Source organism: Rattus norvegicus, chromosome 5, assembly GCF_021556685.1.
Source record: "Rattus norvegicus strain SHRSP/BbbUtx chromosome 5, alternate assembly SHRSP_T2T, whole genome shotgun sequence".
Taxonomy (NCBI): Eukaryota; Metazoa; Chordata; class Mammalia; order Rodentia; family Muridae; genus Rattus; species Rattus norvegicus.
The window spans coordinates 156314366-156335929 of record NC_141538.1 but is presented as its reverse complement, the minus strand read 5'-3'; the positions used below and the strand labels follow the sequence as shown (position 1 = coordinate 156335929).

The following is a 21564-nucleotide window of genomic DNA, read 5'->3' as shown; positions in this document are numbered from 1 at the left end:
TCAGAACAGAGCAGGACCAATGGGCTATACACAGGCATGGAGAGTGTGTGTGTGTGTGTGTGTGTGTGTGTGTGTGTGTGTGTAAGAGAAAGAGAGAGAGAGGAGAGAAAGTATGTGTGAGAGTGTGTGTGTGAGGGGTTGGGGATTTAGCTCTGGTAGAACACTTGCCTAGCAAGCGCAAGGCCCTGGGTTCGGTTCCCAGCTCCGGAAAAAAAAAAAGAAAAAAAAAAGAAAAAAAAAAAAAAGAGAGAGTGTGTGTGTGAGCAAGAGTGTGTGAGTGAGTGTGTGTGTGTGAGAGTGAGTTTATGTGAGAATGAGTGTGTGTGAGTGAGTGTGTGAGTGAGAGAGAGAGAGAGAGAGAGAGAGAGAGAGAGAGAGTGTGTGTGTGTGTGTTAGTGTTAGGTTTTGCTCTCCACAGCAATGGGAAAGGGAAGAATGGACTTTCCCCAGCAATGTAACAAAATGAATTCTGCTTTAGAAATGAGCTCCAGGAGCTCAGCTGTTAAAGCCTGGTGCTCTTGAAGAGGACACAGGTGGTTCCCAGCACCTACATATTGGCTAACAATGGTCTGTAACTTCAGTCCCAGAGGATCTGATGCCTTCCTCTGGCCTTCACAGGCAGAAATCAGGCATAACACACAACTACACATATGTAGGAAAACACTCATACATTCAAAAAAATAAATAAATGTTTAGAATTTTAAAAGTAAAGCTTAATCCTGACTGCGCACGGAGGTTGAGGCAGAGGGAGGGTAAACCGAAGGACACAATTCGTGATTAATGCAGTCAATGTGCAGGAACTCAAGTGGGGCCTTGAGTGAATTTTACCTAAATACAAGTCTGGGGAGCTCTGGGAAGACATGAGGGTGAGAAGGAAGACAGTAAGATTGGATTTGTTATGTATGAGGGCGGGAGTTCAGCCTTTATGCTTGAGATGCTGTAGCATAACATCTAACGGAGACTAAGTACAAAGCTGCCCAGGACTTTTTCCTTGAGAATCATCAAACAACTTTCTATGGTTTATAAATTACCCAGCCTACAACATTTTGTCACAGCAGCAAAAAACAAACTAAACCATGTATGTCAAGGAATGCCTTTAACATATAAAAGGCTCTGCAAAAACTCAAATATTACCCTAAACAAGTATAAAAGACAGTGTATCTGCAACAGAAAGTACAAGACAATAAAACTCTTCACTTCAGAAACCTTAGTAAGAACTAAGTCTGATCATTTTCCTAATCTGTCATATAAACAAAACTGTAAACAACAGGGATGCTATGAGACTGCTGCAATGGAGAGGAACAAATGGAGTGAAAGGGAAGGAAACACTGTCACCCAAAATAGGTAGAAACAGCATTCAGAATCGCTTTGTTCCATTTAGATACAAACTGGAAATAAAATCTGATGGCCTAGCAATTAAACTGTTTAACATACAAACAAAGGAATGCAGGCAGGCCTTTAATGTATAATGAATGTGACTGTCCCTTGGGAATTACACCTGTGGATAAGCATGAAGTTGATTTGTGTATGATGAATTAAAAATATACTGTGACAAATGTTTTATTTAAGCCCAAAGGTATAGAACATATGCAAATGTATACATACATGCATACACATTCAGCAAAAGGGGTCTGAAAAGACCTCAGACCTGGAGCATAATTTCCTGTCCTTCTCTTTACTGTTACTTCTAGAGATTTATCACCTGTACATGTACAGATATAGTGCTATATTAATTTTTGTTTTGTGCTTTTTTGTCTCATGTATCCCAAGCTGCCTTGAACTCAATAGTTAGCTGAGAATGACCACTACTTCTGTTCCCCTTGCTTCTGCAAGCTCTGAGATGTAGGGCATGTGCTACTTTGCCCCAGTAAGTTGTTCTACTTTTCTAGACCTAACATGAATGACAGATCAAAGATGCTGGTCCCTCTTAACAATGTGTGTCAGTTTCTAGATGGTTAGTTTCCACTCTTACTGCCTGGCATTCCTAAAACAGGTAGTAGGGGAAAGATACTGGGCACATCCCACCACCACAGCTCTGAGTCCAGTGTCTGGAGGGCATGTTACTGGCTTACAGGCAGTCCCACTAGGCTCTACCCAGCAACAGATGGTGTCATCTCCTGCGGCCATTAGTACCTGTGCTGCCACCTGCTGAGAGCCAGCTGCAGCAGCATGTAAGAGAATTATTGTTACCCCAGCCCCATCTCCTATTCCTCCTCTCTCTCCCTCTCCCTGGTCAGCCTGTTTCTCTCTTTCGCCCTTCTCTGTTTCCCTCACCTCTCCCCATGTTCTTCTGCCCCTTTTCCAGGTCCCTGTTCCCCTCCCTTCCCACAAAAACCTTTTAATACTAGGCCTGACATATGTGTTAGGGGTCCCCTGGTGGAGGCCTGCCACATGTCCCTTACTCCTGCTGCAGTGTATTTCACAACTCGTGTAAAGTGAAACCTCACGGCCCAAAAGGCTAGCTCACTCAGAGTTTGATTAACTATAGCTTACAAAAATAGGAAAACTAAATCGAATGAGATTGATGGTTTAGGTAACCAACCTAAAGTACACTGGACACTGGCTTCACTGGCTTCTACACACAGTATAAGAAAGCTCAGCATTGGTCTTAAGTCAATGGAGTTTCCTGATTGCTTTAAGACTACTGGGGAATCTAAATTGTATCTTGAGATATTTTGCTAAAAACAGATCCAGTGAAAGTCATCTCTTGAGTATAATCCACTCTAAGCAACTTTTTGTGGAGGGACTGGGGCGGGGGAAGGGGGGCTGAAGCAGTTTGTCTGTGTAGCCCTGGCTGTAAACTGGCCTCTGCCTTTCAAGTGCTGGGACTAAAGGTGTGCACTTCCACACCCAGTTCACAATTCACTCTAAATTCAAACAGTTACCATGCAACAAGGCCCTGCTCACCATGACATTTCATTTAAACACAAAGAATGCAGGCCAGGGTAGTCCCTAAGGCCTACCATTCAGAATAGGAACATACTTCATTCAAGGGCGAGCACTAACACTACTATAGTAAGCAGAACAACGTGACTTAACTGACTAACTTCATCTTTACTGCAGTCACCACTGAAAAGCACATTATGCTTCCCAGCAGAGAGTGACCCACTCCACTCATCAGTGCCAAGGACAAGAGCAAGACGGCCATTTTAAAAGTGAAGGCGAGATTTTGTTGTTTGTTTGTCCTGCCTCCAAATTGTACATGCAGAAACCTTCTTCCTGATTGGATCGTATACACTACTGACACAAACAACAGTGTATCTGTACCGCCAACCCAACACGTGGAAGCAATTAATCGTTAACATCTGAGGTGACTTACAAGTGGTCACAGATTTCCATTTCCTGGAGGTTGTGTGTGTAGAGATGGTGGCTCTGGCAATTCCCCAAACTACAGAAGATTTACTTTCAAAATGTGCCAACAATTCAATTCCCAACCTTTCCCTGACCCGTGCTCTTTGGCACAAGACCCTTTACCAAGTTGTAGCTATATTTACTCTAAGGGTGATCCTAAAAGTGGGGAGGAAGGTATAAGATGAACAGCAGCTTTTAAAATCTGTTTTGGGCCTAGAGAAAGAATTGGCTTAGAACTGAAGAGCATTTCTTGCTATTATAGAGGACTCAGGTTCACTTCCCAGCCATTCCAGGGGATCCCACACCTTCTTCTGGTGTATGGCACAGCATCACACTGCATGTGGACACCAACAGCTGCCTTCCTAGTGCTGCGGTCCCTCCAGAGGCTGCTATGCGGCTGGGAACTCTGAGGGTGGAAGCAGCTCTTGAGCACCCACATCGTCAACAATGGCCAAAGGCCTTGCTACCGGGGAAAGGGGGTAATAACATTTCTTCTTCCCACTGTAGTGGGAAACTGACGAGGCTGCTCTAAGAGTAGTCTGTGTGTCTCGGGTGAAAAGGCATACTGTTGTCTAACCCCAGTGCATGCATCTGCATTCGCATGGTCACAGGATGCATACTTTCTGTGTGTGATACAGAACATCTGTAGGAGTCACACAGAGGTCATTAAAAACTTACGAAGGAAGACAGTCTATAGTTCCACTGACTCCTAGGGCAGACAGCCACAGTAAAAATTCCCTGACCCCAAGGTCCTCCCCCTCAATGATCTCTCAGCGGCCATCTCTGTGAGCTTCAGAGACTCAGGCCTGCCGAGAGTTCCACACAGGCTCTTCCAGCCTTGTCCAGTTAAGTTCCATGTGTGTGGCTGTTTATGAATCCCACTGACAGGACAGCCAGCATAGCCATGACAATGACAATGACCTGAGACAAGGAAAGACCTGCCTCCTTCACCAGTCATCTTTGCTCACTACTGCAGCCTGTGGGGTGCCTGACAGGAAACACCCACAACCCTTACAAAAGGCATGGTCCCGTCTTTTCACCTCTGTCTTTCTTTCCTCCTCAGCCCCACTGATCTCTTTGATGCCTTCATACTTCCTGTGGCCCACTGATAGGACCCCTGATTCCCACAAGCTCCATGAGCAATGTGTGTTTTGATTCACTTACTGTAGGCTAACTCCCTCACTCAGCTGACCCACAGATGCAGAGCCACGCTGAGTTGACTGTGCTGTCAGCCTTAAAAGAGAGCCTTCGAAGTGCAGCAGGGGAGAAGTACAGCACTCAACTGTTTGCTAGCTCCCCATATATATGTATATAGTTTTTCCTTACATTACATTTTTCCGTAAATAGTGGAGCTTATTTTAAGAGGTCTGTCTGTCTGCTTCCCCTTCTCTAACTCCCAGGACTCTCTAACCTATCTCACCTAATACAGTAGTAATAGGTCTCTATGGTTTGCCACTGTGGAGTCTGTGCTGTACATCCCTGAACAGAGAGCACAGACAACCTGGGTGCCAGCAGTTGGCATTGCTATGGAAGCCACAAGCAACTATGAGGGACTTAAGAGGAGTCCCTCCGCCATGGGGTCCCATCCGCCATGAGGTTGTGGTCAGGTGCTGAGCAGGGTTAAAGCACTGTCACAATTTGTTGCAAGTGCAATCCTAGCCTTAGGATGCTGGGCAGAAGAACAGCCATCAGTCTGAGCTCAGTCAGGGCCCCATGATGAGTCCTTATTTCAGAAAAGAATACAAAGACAAGTTGAAGTCACCTTGGGGGTAAGTAGTTAGGTGCTCTCTCGTTGGGAGCACTCCTGGTGGATGAGCGGGGACATTGTGGGTAGGACAGGCAGACTCCCTGGGTAGGAGCTAAGGGTGCTCCAATGCTACCCTGGCTACCTGGAACTAAAGGGCTGTCAGGTCAGCAGCCGGCAGACTAAGCTGCGTGCTGCAATGGCCATTTGGAGCATTCCACAGATGCCTTAGCACACTGCACAATTATGGAGGTCTGCCCCAGCTCTTACACACAGCCAACCTGGTCTGCTCCAGTTGTCAGTTTGTGACAACTAGCACAGGGCTTGATGGACTCCAGATGACCCTGGATCCATTCCTATCTGGGACACAAGGGGAGCACCTCACTTGCTGACCTAGGAGAAGGACTGCTGCAACTGAGGTAAGGAGGCAGGCCTGTGATTGCAACAGATACAGCTTTTGTTTGTGAGGTGAGCTGTAGCTGACTCATACCTTGTCTGGCTACAAAAGCACAGTGCTGAGGCTCAAGTACTGACGTTGCAGGGAGATGCTTTCAAGGGTCATCCTTTCTGGGGATGTGACATTAAGTCCAATAAGAGGCTTGAGAAGTTGTACCTTGCCTAGTCTCGGCTGTATGGACTGAGCTCACAAGAAAAAAAAAAAAAAGACTCCAAAGTGTTCCCAAGGGCAGAGAGAGTCAGTAGGAATGTCAACAGCAGGTGACCAGGTGGCAGAATGCACAGCAGAACAGGTGAGGCAGCCAGGGGCTGCTTGGCAGCAAACGAGAAAGAGGCGGGACAGATTAAGAACAGCTAGGGCAAAAGAAGGTAAAGGGAAGATGGCAAGGGAGGGCAGAGGCCCAGCCTGAAGGATAAACACTGCGGAGGCTCATGGGAGAGACTGTGGAGCCTGGGCACAGGGAGAACAAAAAAACGTAGGTCTTTATAGCCCAGAGTTGTAACACTGCTGCTGCTAAGGGCCAAAGTATCCCGACTCCCAAGGCCTACATAAAGACTGCTGCCACTGGAGGGCACCACGTACTTTCAAACACCCAGGGAGAAGGGCTGCTCACCTACCTACGGTTTTATTCTGGACAGAGCAGAAAAAGACCCAGACTTCTTGCTAACTGGAAACTGAGAACAAAAAGACTCCTGGCTCAACACACTGATAGAGAAGGCTGGCCTCACAGCAGCTCTTAAACCAGAAAGCTATTCAAGATGGCCTGGCAGGCTGAGCAGGGGTAGCTCACACCTTTAATCCCAGTTCTCAGGAGGCAAAGAGGCAGACAGTCACTGTGAGTTCAGGTCAGCCTGGTCTAGAGAGTGAAAGCTAGCCATCTACATAGTAAGTAAGACCCTGTCTCAAACAACAACAACAACAACAGCAGCACAAGGTGGAGGCAGGATTGTGTCCTAGTAGCAAATGTGTATTACAGGCCCCGTGCAAGCAAGAGTTCAGCGCCACTGTTCAGACCCTGCAGCCTTTAGAAGAACAGACTAGCCTCTCACATATAGAGTCACTATTTTTTTTGGCATGACATAATCTCTCTTCACCAGGGTCAGCCCTTATCTATGTACACAGCCTTTCATGAGTTTCCAGAAATGAAGCCAGGAGTTGTAATACTTCTGCTGTTGACTTTAAGAGAAAATGTATATACGCCAAATCAAAAGCTACGACCCATCCCACAAACTCCATGCATACAAAGACAGGATTTGTATGTATGGATTCAAATGTATGACGCCTACTAAGACACTTAAGAACAGAAAAGAGACAAAAGAGTATTCAAGAAGAAGCACTCCGGGTTGGAGAGATGGCTCAGTGGTTAAGAGCACTGACTGCTCTTCCTGAGGTCCTGAGTTCAAATCCCAGCAACCACATGGTGGCTCCCAACCATCTGAAGTGAGGTCTGATGCCCTCTTCTGGTGTGTCTGAAGACATTGACAGTGTACTCATATACATGAAATAAATAAATCTTTTTAAAAAAAAAGAAGAAGCACTCCACCCCAATCCCTAAGTCTCTCTATCTGAGCGTCACCATACAGATACCAATCCCTGTGTTCATGCAAGGACAGGAGTGGGCTGGTTGGAGAGAGGGCTCCACTGTCACAAGCACTCACTGTTCTCACAGATGACTGAGCTGGGTTCCTAGCACCCACATGAGGCAGCTGACAACAGCCTATAGTAACTCCAGCTCCAGGGGACGCCCCTTCTGGCCTCTAAGGACACCCACACACAAGTCAGACATTCACACACACACACACACACACACATACACACACACACACACACAATCAAAACAATAAATCTTAAAAAAAACTAAACAAAACAACAAAAAAACCCAGATAGACCATATAGAAAATTTAAATGCAGAAAGATACAGATTTTCAAGATGAGAATTTAAAGTTGTCAACTACACCCTATCTTAACTGATGTTTGAAAACAGACTAACGTGTGTATGACCTAACCAAACAACTGTGAATTCTGCTCTAGCACACAGCTGGCCGCCTGTCTAGAATTATACCTGACTGCCAGTAGACCATGCACGCAGATCGGTTCAAATTAGAAACTCTCCCTATTGCATGTTCACGTTTAGAGAGGAGACCACACTCGCAATTCTTCAGACTTAGAATGTTTAAAGAGGACAGTTTCAAAAATAAGTTCTGTAACAACTTGAAACTCCCTTACCAAAGAGGCCACATATTCTTCGCTGTAACGGGGACTGCGACAGAGAAGACATCACTCCCAAGGGAAACACACATTACAGCACAACCCACTCAAGCCAACAAGACACGAGTTTCCGAGGGCTCTGAACTGAACTCGCTCGCTCTCAGTGACCTCAATGTCTCAGCACACTTTTTTGAGGATCTGTGACAATAATCAAGTCAATGTTTGCTACTCTGACACATCTTACCTCTGGCCTAATGCTCATTTGTAAACTGACTCTGGGACACCTCACCTTCCTGCCATAGAAGGGGGGAAAAAAAAACAAAAACAAAAAACCAAACTTAGGGGTAAACAGCTGCTTCTGTCAGACTCTTAGGTGACTGATTAAATTTGAAAGGCACCCAGTAACAAAATAAAAAGTTTCAAATTTGGGAAATCAATTTCCTATCACGAGTCACAGTTTACTAAAGCTTAGCTCTTCCTGGGCCTCTTTGATTTCTTTGAAGACCACAGCCACATACTTTACAGTCAGTCCTGACAAAGCTCCCAGTGCACTCTTGGAAATACGCAGAGCTGACACACACCACACAAGCAGCACAGGGAGGCAGGTCCTGAGTGGGGAGAAGAGCCTTTGCTCCATCCACAGAGTCTAACGAAGGCAACCTTCGAAAGCATCCCACCTGCTAAAACACTTACATCCTCACTGTCTACACCGGCCTTCACAGCACCTACTCCCAAAGCTCCATGGTGATCTCATAACTACTCACTTGGTGGGGGTGGGGGGGTAAGTTTCCAACGAAGCTCCTATGGATCTCATGCAACAGCTCACTAGCATGTGTGGCAGCTCTGAATGGGGAACCAACCCACAGAAATGTCACCAGTAAAACCTTAAAGCAACTTGTAAAGAGAGATGCTGTCTGTCTAAGCCTCCTGAGACAGCTGCAGAAGAGGGAAATACAGACAGTGGCTACAGACGAGAGCAAAAGGTCGGTGAGTAGGTAGCCAGCGCCCACAGCACGCTCACTCTACTTACCTGAGGAGGAGTGGGTGTGGATGTGGGTCTTCCTATAGGTGGAGTGGGATTTCTGCTGCCACCTCCAGACATAATCTCCTCGGTTATGTCTTTACCTCCCTGATTTGGATCTCGAATTCGTATCTACAATATGAAATTAAAAAAAAAATGTAAATGTGTTGTCTGTGTACCAGATCCGGATGATGAATTAAAAGTATACACAGAAAATTATGAAACTTATTAACTTCCACTTTAATCACAGAACCATACACGGTCATTCCAAAAACTGAAGGCACCAAGCTATGACAAGAGCTAACTGTAATGGCAGAGGAAGCAGGACAGAGCAGGTTCGATTTCTAGGTCAAAAAGGAAAGCATCTATGCTGTGTAAGACTGCCAAATACATTGATTTTACTTGTGGTTCTTAATAGCAACAAGAGGCAGAGACGGCTTAAGAATAACAAGTGTCTGGGTGAGCCTGAAGAGCCCTGGGTGCTCTGAAGCCCAGGAAATACAGACGTACACTTGTGGCATCGCAGTGGGCTTTATCTGGCTGCGGTGTGCTCTGTGCTCTGTGGGCACGTCTCTAAGGACACTGGCTATACTGTTGCTTTTTCTGAGGAAAGGCACAGATGCATCATACAGGCCAAATGAGAACAGAACAGTTCAACACTCTCCTACATCGTTAGTTCAATCATCAAAGCACCACTAGGAGGATGAGGTGCATCTAAATGTACTGTCACAGAAGGAACATGGCACACAGCACAGTGCACATGCTTCCTGTTTGAACATTCTGGGGTTCCTCATGCTTACAATGTCAAAGAAAACAATGAAGATGGACTCTCAGGGTCCAGGAGCCCAGAGCTGGGCCACTGGTAAGAAGATTCCCTTCGGATCTTCACTACCTGCACAGCTTAATAAGCTAACTGCTTTCTTGAGAACGCCATTCACTATCAAAAACCATCAGGTTATCTGGAAGGCGACAGGGAAGCAGCTGTTCACTGTCAGCCCGTTTGTGTGTTTGTTTTCCAAACGGTCTTTCTCTGTAGCCCAGGCTGGCCCTGAACTCACTATGTAGTCCAGGCAGCTCTGGAACTTGTGTTAATCCTCCTGGCTCAGCCTCCCCACTGCTCAGATAACAAGTGTGTGACACCACACCCAGCTTCCGCTCCGCTCATTGATGACCGTTGCCACCACCACCCTCTGCCTACTTCAGTTAGCACCATCTTCTCCTGTAACTGCAGGATGCCATCCCGTCAACTTTACCACACTGAGTTAACACTTCAAAGCTCCATTTCTTGCCAGCCGTGTCATGCTAAATTGCAGTGTTCGGTTTATTGTTTATGTTCCTAAATCAGTTGTTTCTAGACAAAGCACCAAATCTGAGTTGATGACTCTGTCTTAGATCGGAGCATATCGGCATCTGCATTCCCGCTCCATCACCCGGGTGGATCTGGGACTGGTGCTGGCCATCTGTATTACAGTCTACGTTCTGCTAGGTAAGACACTGGAAGCCATCTTCTACCAAAGCTTTCTCAACCCCAGTTTTATGTTACTGTGCTCTTAGGCTCTTGACAGAGGGAAATGTCCTCATAATTATTAAATTTTGCTTTCTGTTTCTCTCTTCCAAGTCCCCCACCCTCCTTGTGACTCTAGGATTTTGGCTCCTTTTTATTTGGTGCCGCCAGCCCTGTGTCAGTTCACACTTGATGCTCAGCGCTGTAGTCACGGAGACAGGATCTGAGAAATAAGCAAGAGCTCCTCCCACAGAAGGAGCCAGAGGTGCGCTTACCAGTGCTGCATGCCTAGCTGGGAAGAGGTGACACTAAGGGCGTGGGTATGCAGGCCCTACCAAGTGCCTGTGTAAACCCTCTAGGCTGAGGTGGGAGGCAGAGACAGAAAGGAGAGGAAGGAATGGCAGTCACTGTTGTGAGTGAGGTGAATAATGATTGATATGCTTATTTTAGAAATGATTATATGCTCCAGTTACGACGAATCAATGGCGATCTTACAGTTTTTTTCTCTCTCTTGGCTGGAGGGGGCTGCTGCTGCGTAGGCACTATGATAGGTGCTGACTGATACACTGGCTGACTTGGGTAAAAAGGCGTTCCTAAGGGATCAGAACAAAATGAGAAGCATTCAGTTATTTTGTCAAACACTACCAGCCTGACAACAGGGCAGTGTCCCTGAACAAGCTCTTGGGGAAATGACTACTCGGGACTCCTCTTCTTTCTCAAGCAGGGTCTCAACTCTGTGGCCCAAGCTGACCTGCAAGTCAGATCCCCCTGCCTCTGCCTCCTGATGACAGGGAATAAGCACAAGCCACCACACACCTGGGCAGCGGGTTTTAGTATCTCTTCCCACAAGCTCTCTTCCAGCTATGGAACTGGTCAAGAAACTATCGCTAAAATATAGACTGTCTCCAAACATGCAAAGAATTTAATGCGAAAACATCTCAGTGCCCAACTCCTGCAGAGCAACCCCTGGATCACCTTCCTCCAACACAACCTGGGATGCTTTCAAAAAGAATATCATTCTGGGACCTACAGCCTATGAGAGTGATTCTCAAGCAATGGCTTCCGTCACTGTTTTTCCGGGCTTTTGGTAGGGAGTAGAAGTGATCCCAATTCTTGGTATGAAGACCCATAGCTAAGGAGGCCACTGGCAAGGTTCCCCATAAACCCTTAGCTGAGCAGCTTTAATGAAAGCTAACAAAGAAGACAAAGCCCCAAGAGAACCATGTTGCAGGTTCAGTTGTACTTTCTCCTCACTCGACAAGGGCTACCAACACCTCCCGTCTACCTACCCTCTTCCTGCTCTACCCATCACAATCATCTACCACAACCGCATCAACCAGAGGTAAAGGTGACTATGTCTGTGCTACTCTACAGCCCAACGACCAACACTGTCTTCGCCCCAGACTCAGACACACAGGCCATTAACATCCAAACTGCAGAATACTGGTCTAAGAACTATCAAATTGTGGCACACAGAGAAAAGGGTAGGCAGAAGTGCAGAGTTGCAAAGCAAAACCGAAAGATTTGCTGAAGAAGTGGACGATATAGAAAAAAAAAACATATTTATAAAAAATTGTTAAGGGCTGTTTTTTTTTTTTAAATTTTTGTTTGCTTAAGGGGAAGAACAGAGAAACTACTCAGCAACATGTAAAAGAGGGAAGAAAGGCAACAGAAAGACTTCCACTTTGGATCTGTAAGAGAGGATTACCAATCCTGCAGTCCCGAGACAGGCATCAACTAGTTACCCTATTTATGCCTCTCCTGCAGGGTATCATGGAATAAGGGCTGATGTGTGTGTGGTGGTTTGGTTTTTTTTTTGTGGGGTGTGTGTGTGTGGCCTTGGCTCTCAGAAAGCTCTCTAGATAGACCACACTGACCTGGAAATTATAGAGATCTGCCTGCCTCTGCCTCTTGAATGTGGGACTAAAGGTGTGCAGCACCGCACTGCACTCATAAAGGCTTTTGTAATAAATAACAATAGAACTCTGGGACTAAACAAGGCAGAAAGTAAAAACAGACAAAGAAGCCCAAGTTAACATCTGAGTCAGAGGTCACAGAAGTAAGAAAAACCTGCAGGGAGGGAGGGGAATCAAAAGTAACAGTTGGAGAGCCTCGAACATAAGAGGCAGCATTGGGGGTCAGGGCTCCCTCCTGCAGTCCCAGCACTGAGAAGCTGAGGCAGCAAGATACTGAGATCAAGGCCAGCCCGGCTGAGAGAGGAAAACTCAAACAGTCCGACAGATACAAGAGAGCACGGAGTTCTGTGAGCATGAGGAGTGAGCAGTGAGAAGAAGAACAAAGGTTGTGTAGAAAGATAGAGTTCTTTTTCCCTTTAAAAAGTTTGCTGAGGCAGGAATGGCAGTGCCCAAGCTCAATCCCATTCTCAGAAGGATTTCAGGTGCAGCTCTTCGAGTTCAAGGAGAACCTGGTCTACAGAGTTGCAAGTCTGCCAGAACTACTCAGTAAGAAGCTGTTTTCACATTTAAAGTTTACTTAAAAAGAGAAAGAAACAGGCTATAACTGGACAAGAGACTAGAACCCCCCAGCCCCAGTTACTGTTAAGTACTGGGTGTAAAGCTGGCCCTGGTGACTACGCCTCAGGCGGTGTGCATAGGCTGGGGGCCAGCAGACAGGAAGAAGCCCCAGGACAGGGCCGCCAGGTGAGTGCTCAGCTACCACTTTGTACTCATCTCCAAGTGGAGCTGCCCAGGAGCAGACCGGGACACAGTGCCGGGCTCACTCGGCATCTGTGGCATCTGGTGACGTGATCTGGAAAAGATCTCAGCAGAGGGCAAGGCTACAATTCCAGAAAGTTCAACGGAAAGAAACTCACCACCCATGCCCCTGCAGCAAGCTAGCCGCCAGCTCCTACACAAGATGGACCCTCAAAGGGGGTTAAACGCTGTTTACAGAACAAGGAAAACAGGCCGCCTGCCTGGCCAGACTTCCCAAGCTAAGTGGACTGAAATACAGGAGTGAACAGAATGGGTGCGAAGGCAGCTCTGTTGCAGCTGACCACTCAACTGGGCACAAAGAAAGGGCTGGGCACAGGCTACACACAGTAAAGCATGGGCCCTGGCAGAGCAGGAGACTGGCTGCATTCTAAAATCACATAACGCAATGTCTTCTACATACAGTTCTAAGAACAACACATGCAAACGTGCACTGGCCATAGAAATGAAGATAGTGTGGGGATTCAATATCAAGATGGCCACAGCAGAATAAAGAAAATAAAGAGATCATGTCTCTTCAGTTATGCCGCACAAAAACACAAAACATGGTATTTTTTATTTTAATTTTAATTTTTTTTTTCTGGAGAAGAAAACAGATGCTATTGGGAGACCACTTTCCTGATCAGATCACAGCTCAATTGACCTTACAGGGTTCCTAGCAGCTCAATCAGACAGAGTTCCACAGAGGCTCAAGTGTGGAAACGGTGTGGGAGGGACACAGATAAAGAAAGAAGACACAGGGCAGACGGGATTGCACTGGCTAAGCAAGGCCTACCATATAGCAAATTCTTTCCTCTTCTTCTTCATCGACATTGCCACCACTAACCCTTTTGGTCAAGAATCTAAACTTGCCATCTGCATTGGACATCACTCCTTGAGGCTGGTCTAAGTGTTCTGGCCTCTAACTTCCTCAAAATTGTAAAAACCCTTCCAGAATTATACTTTTCCAGAGGCTAAGGAAGTAGCATCATGAACCTGGGAACCAACTCGTGAGAACACTGGTTGAAAATATGTCTTTTTAGAAGGTGGGGATGTAACTCAATGGTAGAACAGCACTTGGGTCTCCTCCGGAAACTGTGAACTGGAACACAGCGCTATGACCCTAAAGCCGTATCTACTCTCACCTACACCAAGGGAAGAAGGAAAAACAGCTGCCAGTGCAGAGGCAGAGAAGAGGAGCCAGAAAGAAAGGGGAGTGCCGCAGCCCATCACGAGGGAGGTGAGGTGTCTGCAGCACTGTGGGGACCAGTGGGCCAGACAGAACTCTGAATCATGAGAAAAGCGCAGTAACTGGCACTTAGGATTTCACAGCTAAAAACATCTGTCCAGACAGATGAAAGGATGCGAGGAGTAGCATCATTTACGATTCATTCCCAAAGTGGACTATGCTATTTTCAAAAGAAACAAATAGTTTTTTTTTTTTTAAAGGTAGGAAAGGAAGGAGTGACAAGATGGCTGGGAGGGGTAAGAGTGCCTGATAATCAATCAGATCCCCAGAATCCATGAAGTGCAAGGTCCCTGCTACTGCAAGTTGACCTGTGACCTCCATATGTTCCGTGGTGCACATGCCACCCAGACACACACATGTGGTGGGGGGCAGGGGAGATACAGTAAGTAACAAAATGCAAATGTGTCTAGGAGCACACTATGAGCTGGGGAAAGGACTGTGGTCATTTAGATGCCCGGGAATGGTTTTCATATTAGAAAGTTACATGCTCACACATGCTCACACATGGAGAAGGAAGGGTCACATCGTTCAGTGTTATTTCTGAGCCACTGTAGCTCTCTGCATTCTGGTATCTGCATTTTGATCACTGGCTGGGTCACTTACATGGCAACTTAGGAAACTGTTTTGTGTAGATGATATACGGGATGGCTAATGAACATGCCTATTAATTTATTTTCAGGAAAGAGATCCCCCAAGAGGATAGATGTCAATGATAACTGAGCTGAAACTTGGAACAGAAAGAAAACAATCAATGGTATTTGGTTTTTTTGAGGCAGGGTTTCTTTGTGCAGCTCTGGCTGTCCTAGAACTTTCCCTGTAGAACAGCTGGCCTTGAACTCAGAAATCCTCCTGCCTCTGCATCCCGAGTGCTGGGACTAAAGGTGTGCACCACCACTGTCTGGCTAGAAAAGCCAATGTTGGGGCTGGGGATTTAGCTCAGTGGTAGAGCGCTTACCTAGGAAGCGCAAGGCCCTGGGTTCGGTCCCCAGCTCCGAAAAAAAGAACCAAAAAAAAAAAAAAAAAAAAAGAAAAGCCAATGTTAACATGACAGACTGAAAGCGACATCTTACAGTGAGAGTCCCGTACTGAGACAAGAGACAGGTGCTCACAGAGGAAGACGTTAGTGCGTCATGTCAGAGTCTGAAGCGCAGCCTGGGAACCTGTGAGGAGGCTGCGCACTACAGTCGGTGAGAAGCCATGAAAACAGCTCTGTCAGTCAGAACAGAGTCCCTTTGCAACACAGAACTTAAAGGAATATTAACTGTTGCATATTTACTACAAAAATCTTAGTTTTTCTACTTAGAAGATTTGGCTAACAGTATTTATAAGAATACAACAGAGCTGATCTACATATTTGAGAAAGTTGTTGAGATTATAAGATACATCACTTTGAAACAGGGTCATGAGTTAGTACTGACCCATAGAATGGAAAGGATTTTACACTCTAAGAACCTTGCCACCAAAAGAGACTTTGAGTTACCCCAGCGCAAGTAACTGCAAAGCCACCACAATGCCACTAAATCCTGAGGGCAGGAACTCGCTGAGTGGATTCCCGTGTTAATCCACTCTCAAAGCCTCGGTGCCTGCTGTACTTTGACGGCACTATGGAAGACCGCTGCTGGCTGGATCCTAAAGCTCCAGTTCCCTGGTGCTCTCTGAGCTGTGAGATGAGACAAGTGCGGCAGGCAGGCAGTCAGCCCGAGTGCTCAGCGAGCATCTGCGTGATTTCTAAGTTCCCTGTGAACTCACAATCAGTTATTAGCTCACATCTCTGTCTGTGTACTGAGAACACCTTTAAAGCTGAGGCAGGAGGATTCTGAGTTCAAGGACAGCCCGGTGTACCCAGTGAGAACTGTCTCCCCATCTACTTTCCCTCCAAAGGCATCTTTTAAGATTTCAAAGCATTTTTATATCAGCTAATCCTCAGAACTGCCCCAGGACAACAGTGCTGCCTGAGAGGTGTAGGAAGGAACCACAGTGTCCCCTGCCCACTCTCTCCAGAGCCGACCACTCACTGTTGTAGGGCTTAGACTAGAGCAGAGCACAGAACAAACTGAAATCTCGGCTTTGGAGTTATTTCATGAGATGAAGTGGGTAGAGTGCACTAAGAATAAAAGCTCTGAGGGGAAGGAAAAAAAATATCAAGGATAGGAGGTAAATTTATACTATCAATAAAAAACTTAAAAATGTGTGGCAGACACATGGTGGGAAAAGCCCAGACCACCTGCCACATGAATCCAACAGGACGACAAGCCCTGCAGGTATCACTGACTACCCATATTTTTACAATGATTTCCCTGTAAGTTACTACTCCCTAAAAAAAAAGCTCAAGACAAAACTGTAAGATTCTATGTAGCAATCCTTCGAGACTCTAAGCAGCAATGGCTAATGTGACCAGCGGCGACTAAGGTGAGCGAGACAGAAGAGCAGGAGCTGATGGCATTTTTCTTACTCACCATAAGCATTAGCAAAGTCCCCAGGTCCTGGTCCAGGATAAAAAGGCCCGGGGCCGGGTGGCTGAACTGGGTACTGCTGTGGGGGCCCCACATACGGAGGGCCACTGTGGCGGTACTAGAAGAGAGCACACATGCAGATGACACAGGAGCTTCCAGAAAATAAAGCACCGTGGCAGTGTTGTCTAGAGGACGTGACAGCTTGGCTGTGAAACACATCCAGTGCTAGCCTGTGGGAGAGGTAGCCACAGGGAAGAGAGGGTCTCTCCTGCTGAGGCTGTGCACTCACAGTGACCTCAGGCCAGCCTGTCGAATGGAATGATGTGGCAGGAGGAAGGATGGCTACGCCCACTTTAAAACAGCCAGCCAGTTGTGAGGAAGAAATGACGTTGGGAGACAATTTCTCCAGCAACTTGTGAATTTGTATAAGAATCTTAGATTAAAGCTGACCAAAAGATGGCTAGACATATAATCAATAAAAAAATCCACACATTACTAAAATGCAGGCCCCCACCCCCACCCTACTAGAGCCAGGCTCTCCCTTACCTGTGGTATGCAGTACTGAGGCCCCTGGGGCACTGGGTATGGCATAGGCAGATGGTTAACCATCATGATGTGCTGATTGGCCTGATACACGGCGGTGGGGGTCTGCGCACCAGGACGGAGGGAAGGACTGCTGTTTGGGATGGCCGCTCTGGGAGGCTGGATTTGAGGCCTCTGGAAAAACTGGGATAGGAGATAAAAAAATGTGTTTTTTTTTTCACACAGGGTAATGTCGTATGTTTTCTCTTTTTCTCCCACTCCTAACTCATCTACTCGGAGATATATAACTAAGTATACAAAATATATTCCACACTGAGTTAGGTTCTCGTCAATGTTAATACATTAGAAACAGGGCAGTCTCAATGCTTAGGGCTCAGCTATTTCCAAGTTTAAGCCATGCACCATAACTATTAATTTTAATATCTATAACAAATTCATCCGAGTAACTGGTATTTCCCTAAGCACTCTATTTTATAAAAACCTCAAAATCAAATTATTAAAAATTAGAAGTAGTCAACCAAATAAGCTACTACCAGGCATCTGTAAAATATTTAGGCGAACAAGAGCCATGTGAACGTGAGCATTCCACCCAAGCCCGGGGAACAAATCAAAGTCATCTGTGAGGCTGTCACACAGCAGCCTGTCAAGACGGTGACACACCCATCCTCTCAAGCCCAGCCCGTCTACCTTCTGAAAGACTGCAGTAAAAGTGGAGAATCTAGTGAGCTTCAGCACAGTGTTAACTGAACACAAGCCGGGGCTGTGTGCCCACGGCAGCCACGCGGCAGCCACGCCCATGACAATGCACCTTAAAGCTCCAACCCTACCTGTCTCCCCTGTGACTGCCCTTATTCATTAGCAATCACATCGTAAAATAACAGGAAGCCAGAGGAGTAAAGAGGCCATGCAGAACCAGTAGTGTGTTACCTGGATGGGTCTGAATCCTCCCTTCAAGTATGAAGCAAGAAGCAGCAGGAAACAGAAAGAAAGCCAATGGAAAACTTACAGATCAGTAGGAAGGGTGGGACATAGCATGCAGCTCACCAAAACAACTTTCTGTTCAGTACTTCAGGAGAAGAATAAAAACTAGAAGATCAAAATGATGATCCTCCACTTAAGACTCAAGCACACATGGGATCAAAGTTCTACTTATACAGTTGAAAAATTTAAAAAAAAATCCAGTGACGAAAACCTCCTAGCAGTTTTTGTAACACCTTTTTAAAAGCGCTTGGTAACAAAAGTACACTTGGGACTGTCTTCTCACAACCGTCGAGCTTCAACTTAGATAGGGCATAAAACAACCACCACAACCACCCACCACATACAGCTCTAAGGCAGAGCTCGAACACCAAGCTGAAAAGGCTGGCCAGCTCTGGAAGGCCCCGAACTGCCTCCTGATTCTGACACGAGCGCTGCTGTCTGACTGCAGGCTCTCCCGAGTCATACTCCACACTTCTGTTAACAGGCATCCCGGGTGTCTGCAGAAGTTTTCCTCTGTGCTAACCTGGGAGAAGTGAAATGTGGGGCCCAGCTCTCGCACCCATTCAACCTTTGTACAAGGAAGTCCTAAAGAGATCAGATCACAGAAAAGCAGAACTGATGACTGGGGAGTCCAGCAGGGGAGTCCAGAGAAGGAGTTGATGAAGATGAGAAAAAGAACAAAAGACAAAACTGGTATCTTAGGAATTAAAAGATGGGAGATGAGTGTTAAGATTCTAAGAAAAGTCCCCTAGTTATCTATCCCGACTGCCAGCTATGGGGACAGGTACCAAGTGTGCCGTTGCAATCAGGAAGGCTGAAATGGTGACTCAGCTGCACTTACATAAATAAATCTGTGTTATAAACACAACTTTAGAATGAATGTCAGCATTTCTCCTCCATTGTCAATGCATCAGGAGGTACGAAAACACTGCTGGCTTTAAGAAGTGGTCATCTGCCCCCTGCTCAACTACGCACACCATAGGATGTAGAAGGATGGAGAGATCTGAGCCATGAGATAGATCACTTCCCAGCAACACTAGACAAGGTAGACAAGTGCAACAAACACGCAGGCGCACTGTCTTCTCTGATAGCTCATCAACTGACAGTGCGCACTAGCTCCCACCCCACAGAGTCGTCGTGTTATGGGGGGGCAAAGGAGAGGGGAGGGCAGGGGAGGGGAGAGGGGGAGGGGAAGGGAGGGGAGGGGGGGAGGGGAGGGGAGAGGAGAGGCGAGGCTGCTTGGCTTACATACAAGCATACTGAGAGCAGACAAGGCACGTTCTCCTCCGTCCTACATATAAGCGCTTTCCTGACAGGATCACAACTACTCTGATGGGATCCCTCACGAGCTTCAACAAGAAATAACCAATTATCTTACTCAAAAGGGTATCTACACAGTGTATTTCCCTCAGCATGTTGACCCAAGTGGCTCTAACAAAACTGATGTGAACCAAGCCAAGCAGATACAGCACCAATGTGCATGCAGCTATGCTGGGAGAAGGCATTTTTATTATTTCAACTTTGAAACTGTGTAAAATACATCGATACGAACAAATTAAGTAACAACAGATGAGCTCTCTCTAGCATTAAGGAGCTACCAGACTTGACCTAAAGCTTCTATGTAACGCGAATGTGTGCTCACAGCTACTCTCTAAGGCATGTGCTGCTGATAGCATAAATCCGAACAGAGGAACAGAGCTCACTAGAGGGCTAGGGTTCCTCTTCTGAGTTTAAAGAGTTGGGCTCTAGGTCTAGACTGTTGGCTCTTGCATACAGTACTTTTCATGAGATAGAAAGCGATCAACCACAAGAAATCTATTTCCAAGTCAGAGGCGACTTGTTAGTGCCTTTGTCCAGAGCACTAACACACAGACAGTCATAAATGACCCTGCTAACAAAAAAGAGACATTGATTCCTTCACAAAACTCTGTCTCCTACTCAAGAAGGTATCTTTTATCTTCAAGACCAATTGTGCCCTTTCAAGAAACAGGGCACAACTGCTTGCGGATCATCTGAAAGACTTACTCACACGGCACCAAATTAACACCTCAGAGGCAGGCTATCTGGAGCGTGTCTGTCTTCTTAAACATATAGGTAGACAGGCACACATCTAACACACACACACACACACACACACACTCACACTCTTATACACACAACACACACACATACATCACATACATCCATGAATCCATGCCCACAAACAACACAACACATCCACACGCAAGCAGGACTAGAAAAGCTGTCGCAGCAGGAAACATCATGTAGAAGTTGGTTTGTTTGCTTCTTAACAGCCATTCCTGACCATTCAAAGGTACACAAATTACACTTAATAGTGGTGCAAGAAATGTGGCTATTTTTCAGGGAAGTGGGCACGGCAGTCCGCTACCATTTATTAAAACAAATGTAAGAAACTTGGGCAATGAAACACACAACTGTCCATACTCAAATGAGTATCAGACACTGAAGTCCTTTTACTGGCTCCAAAGTACTCACCAGTCTGCATCATCCATCCTCTCAGTCGCGATCCATCCCTAACGCGCGGTCAGGTCCAACCCTTCTGTGAACTGATAACTCTCAAAGTCATCTGAAATTTGCTGTGGTGGTTTAAATAGGAACGTCCGCCAAGACTCGTGTGTTTGAATGCTCAGTCCACAGGGAGTGGCACTAACAAGAAGTATGGCCTCGTTGGAATCACTTGCATCACTGTGGGAATGGGCTTCAAGGTCTTATACGTTCAAGCTACACCCAGTGTGACACACAATCTTTCTGATAACTGCAGATCAAGATGTAGAACTCTCGGGGCTGGAGAGATGGCTCAGCGGTTAAGAGCTCCGACTGCTCTTCCAGAGGTCCTGGGTTCAATTCCCAGCAACCACATGGTGGCTCACAACCATCTGTAAAGAGATCCGGTGCCCTCTTCTGGTGTGTCTGAAGACAGCTACAGTGTACATGTATACATTAAATAAATAAATTAATTAAAAAAAAAAAAGATTTAGCACTCTCAGCTCCTCCTCGAGCACCATGTCTGCTTGCATGTGCCATGCTCCTGCCGTGATGATAGTAGACTGAGCCTCTGAACCTGAAAGCCAGCCCCAATTAAGTGTTTTTCTTTATAAGTGTTGCCCCGTCATGGCATCTCTTCACAGTAATAAAACTCTCACTAATACAACTGCCATTGCATTTTGAGTGATCAGGAGCTACAGCAGCAAAAGGTGAGCAGAGTAAACACGCATCACCACAGAATGTTCTAACAGTGCTGCCACCGAGGGCTGCATCAGGGAGAAGAGAATGGGCCCTGAGGATTTGGTCAGGAGGAAGAGTCTGGGAGTGAACATCCTT

General features: G+C 46.3%; 1 protein-coding gene across 51 annotated transcripts in view; it reads right to left on the bottom strand.

Annotated features, from left to right (window-relative positions):
• The window catches only part of Eif4g3 (eukaryotic translation initiation factor 4 gamma, 3), a 220356-nt gene that overhangs the window by 92503 nt on the left and 106289 nt on the right, over positions 1–21564 (bottom strand). For 36 of the 51 annotated variants that reach the window (XM_087548440.1, XM_087548450.1, XM_087548442.1 and 33 more), the window contains 4 exon segments: positions 17245–17424; positions 16702–16816; positions 10781–10878; positions 8791–8913 (listed from right to left, as the gene is read on the bottom strand). In XM_087548440.1, coding sequence (XP_087404566.1) covers positions 8791–8913; positions 10781–10878; positions 16702–16816; positions 17245–17424 — 516 coding nt within the window. 51 annotated transcript variants of the gene reach the window in all.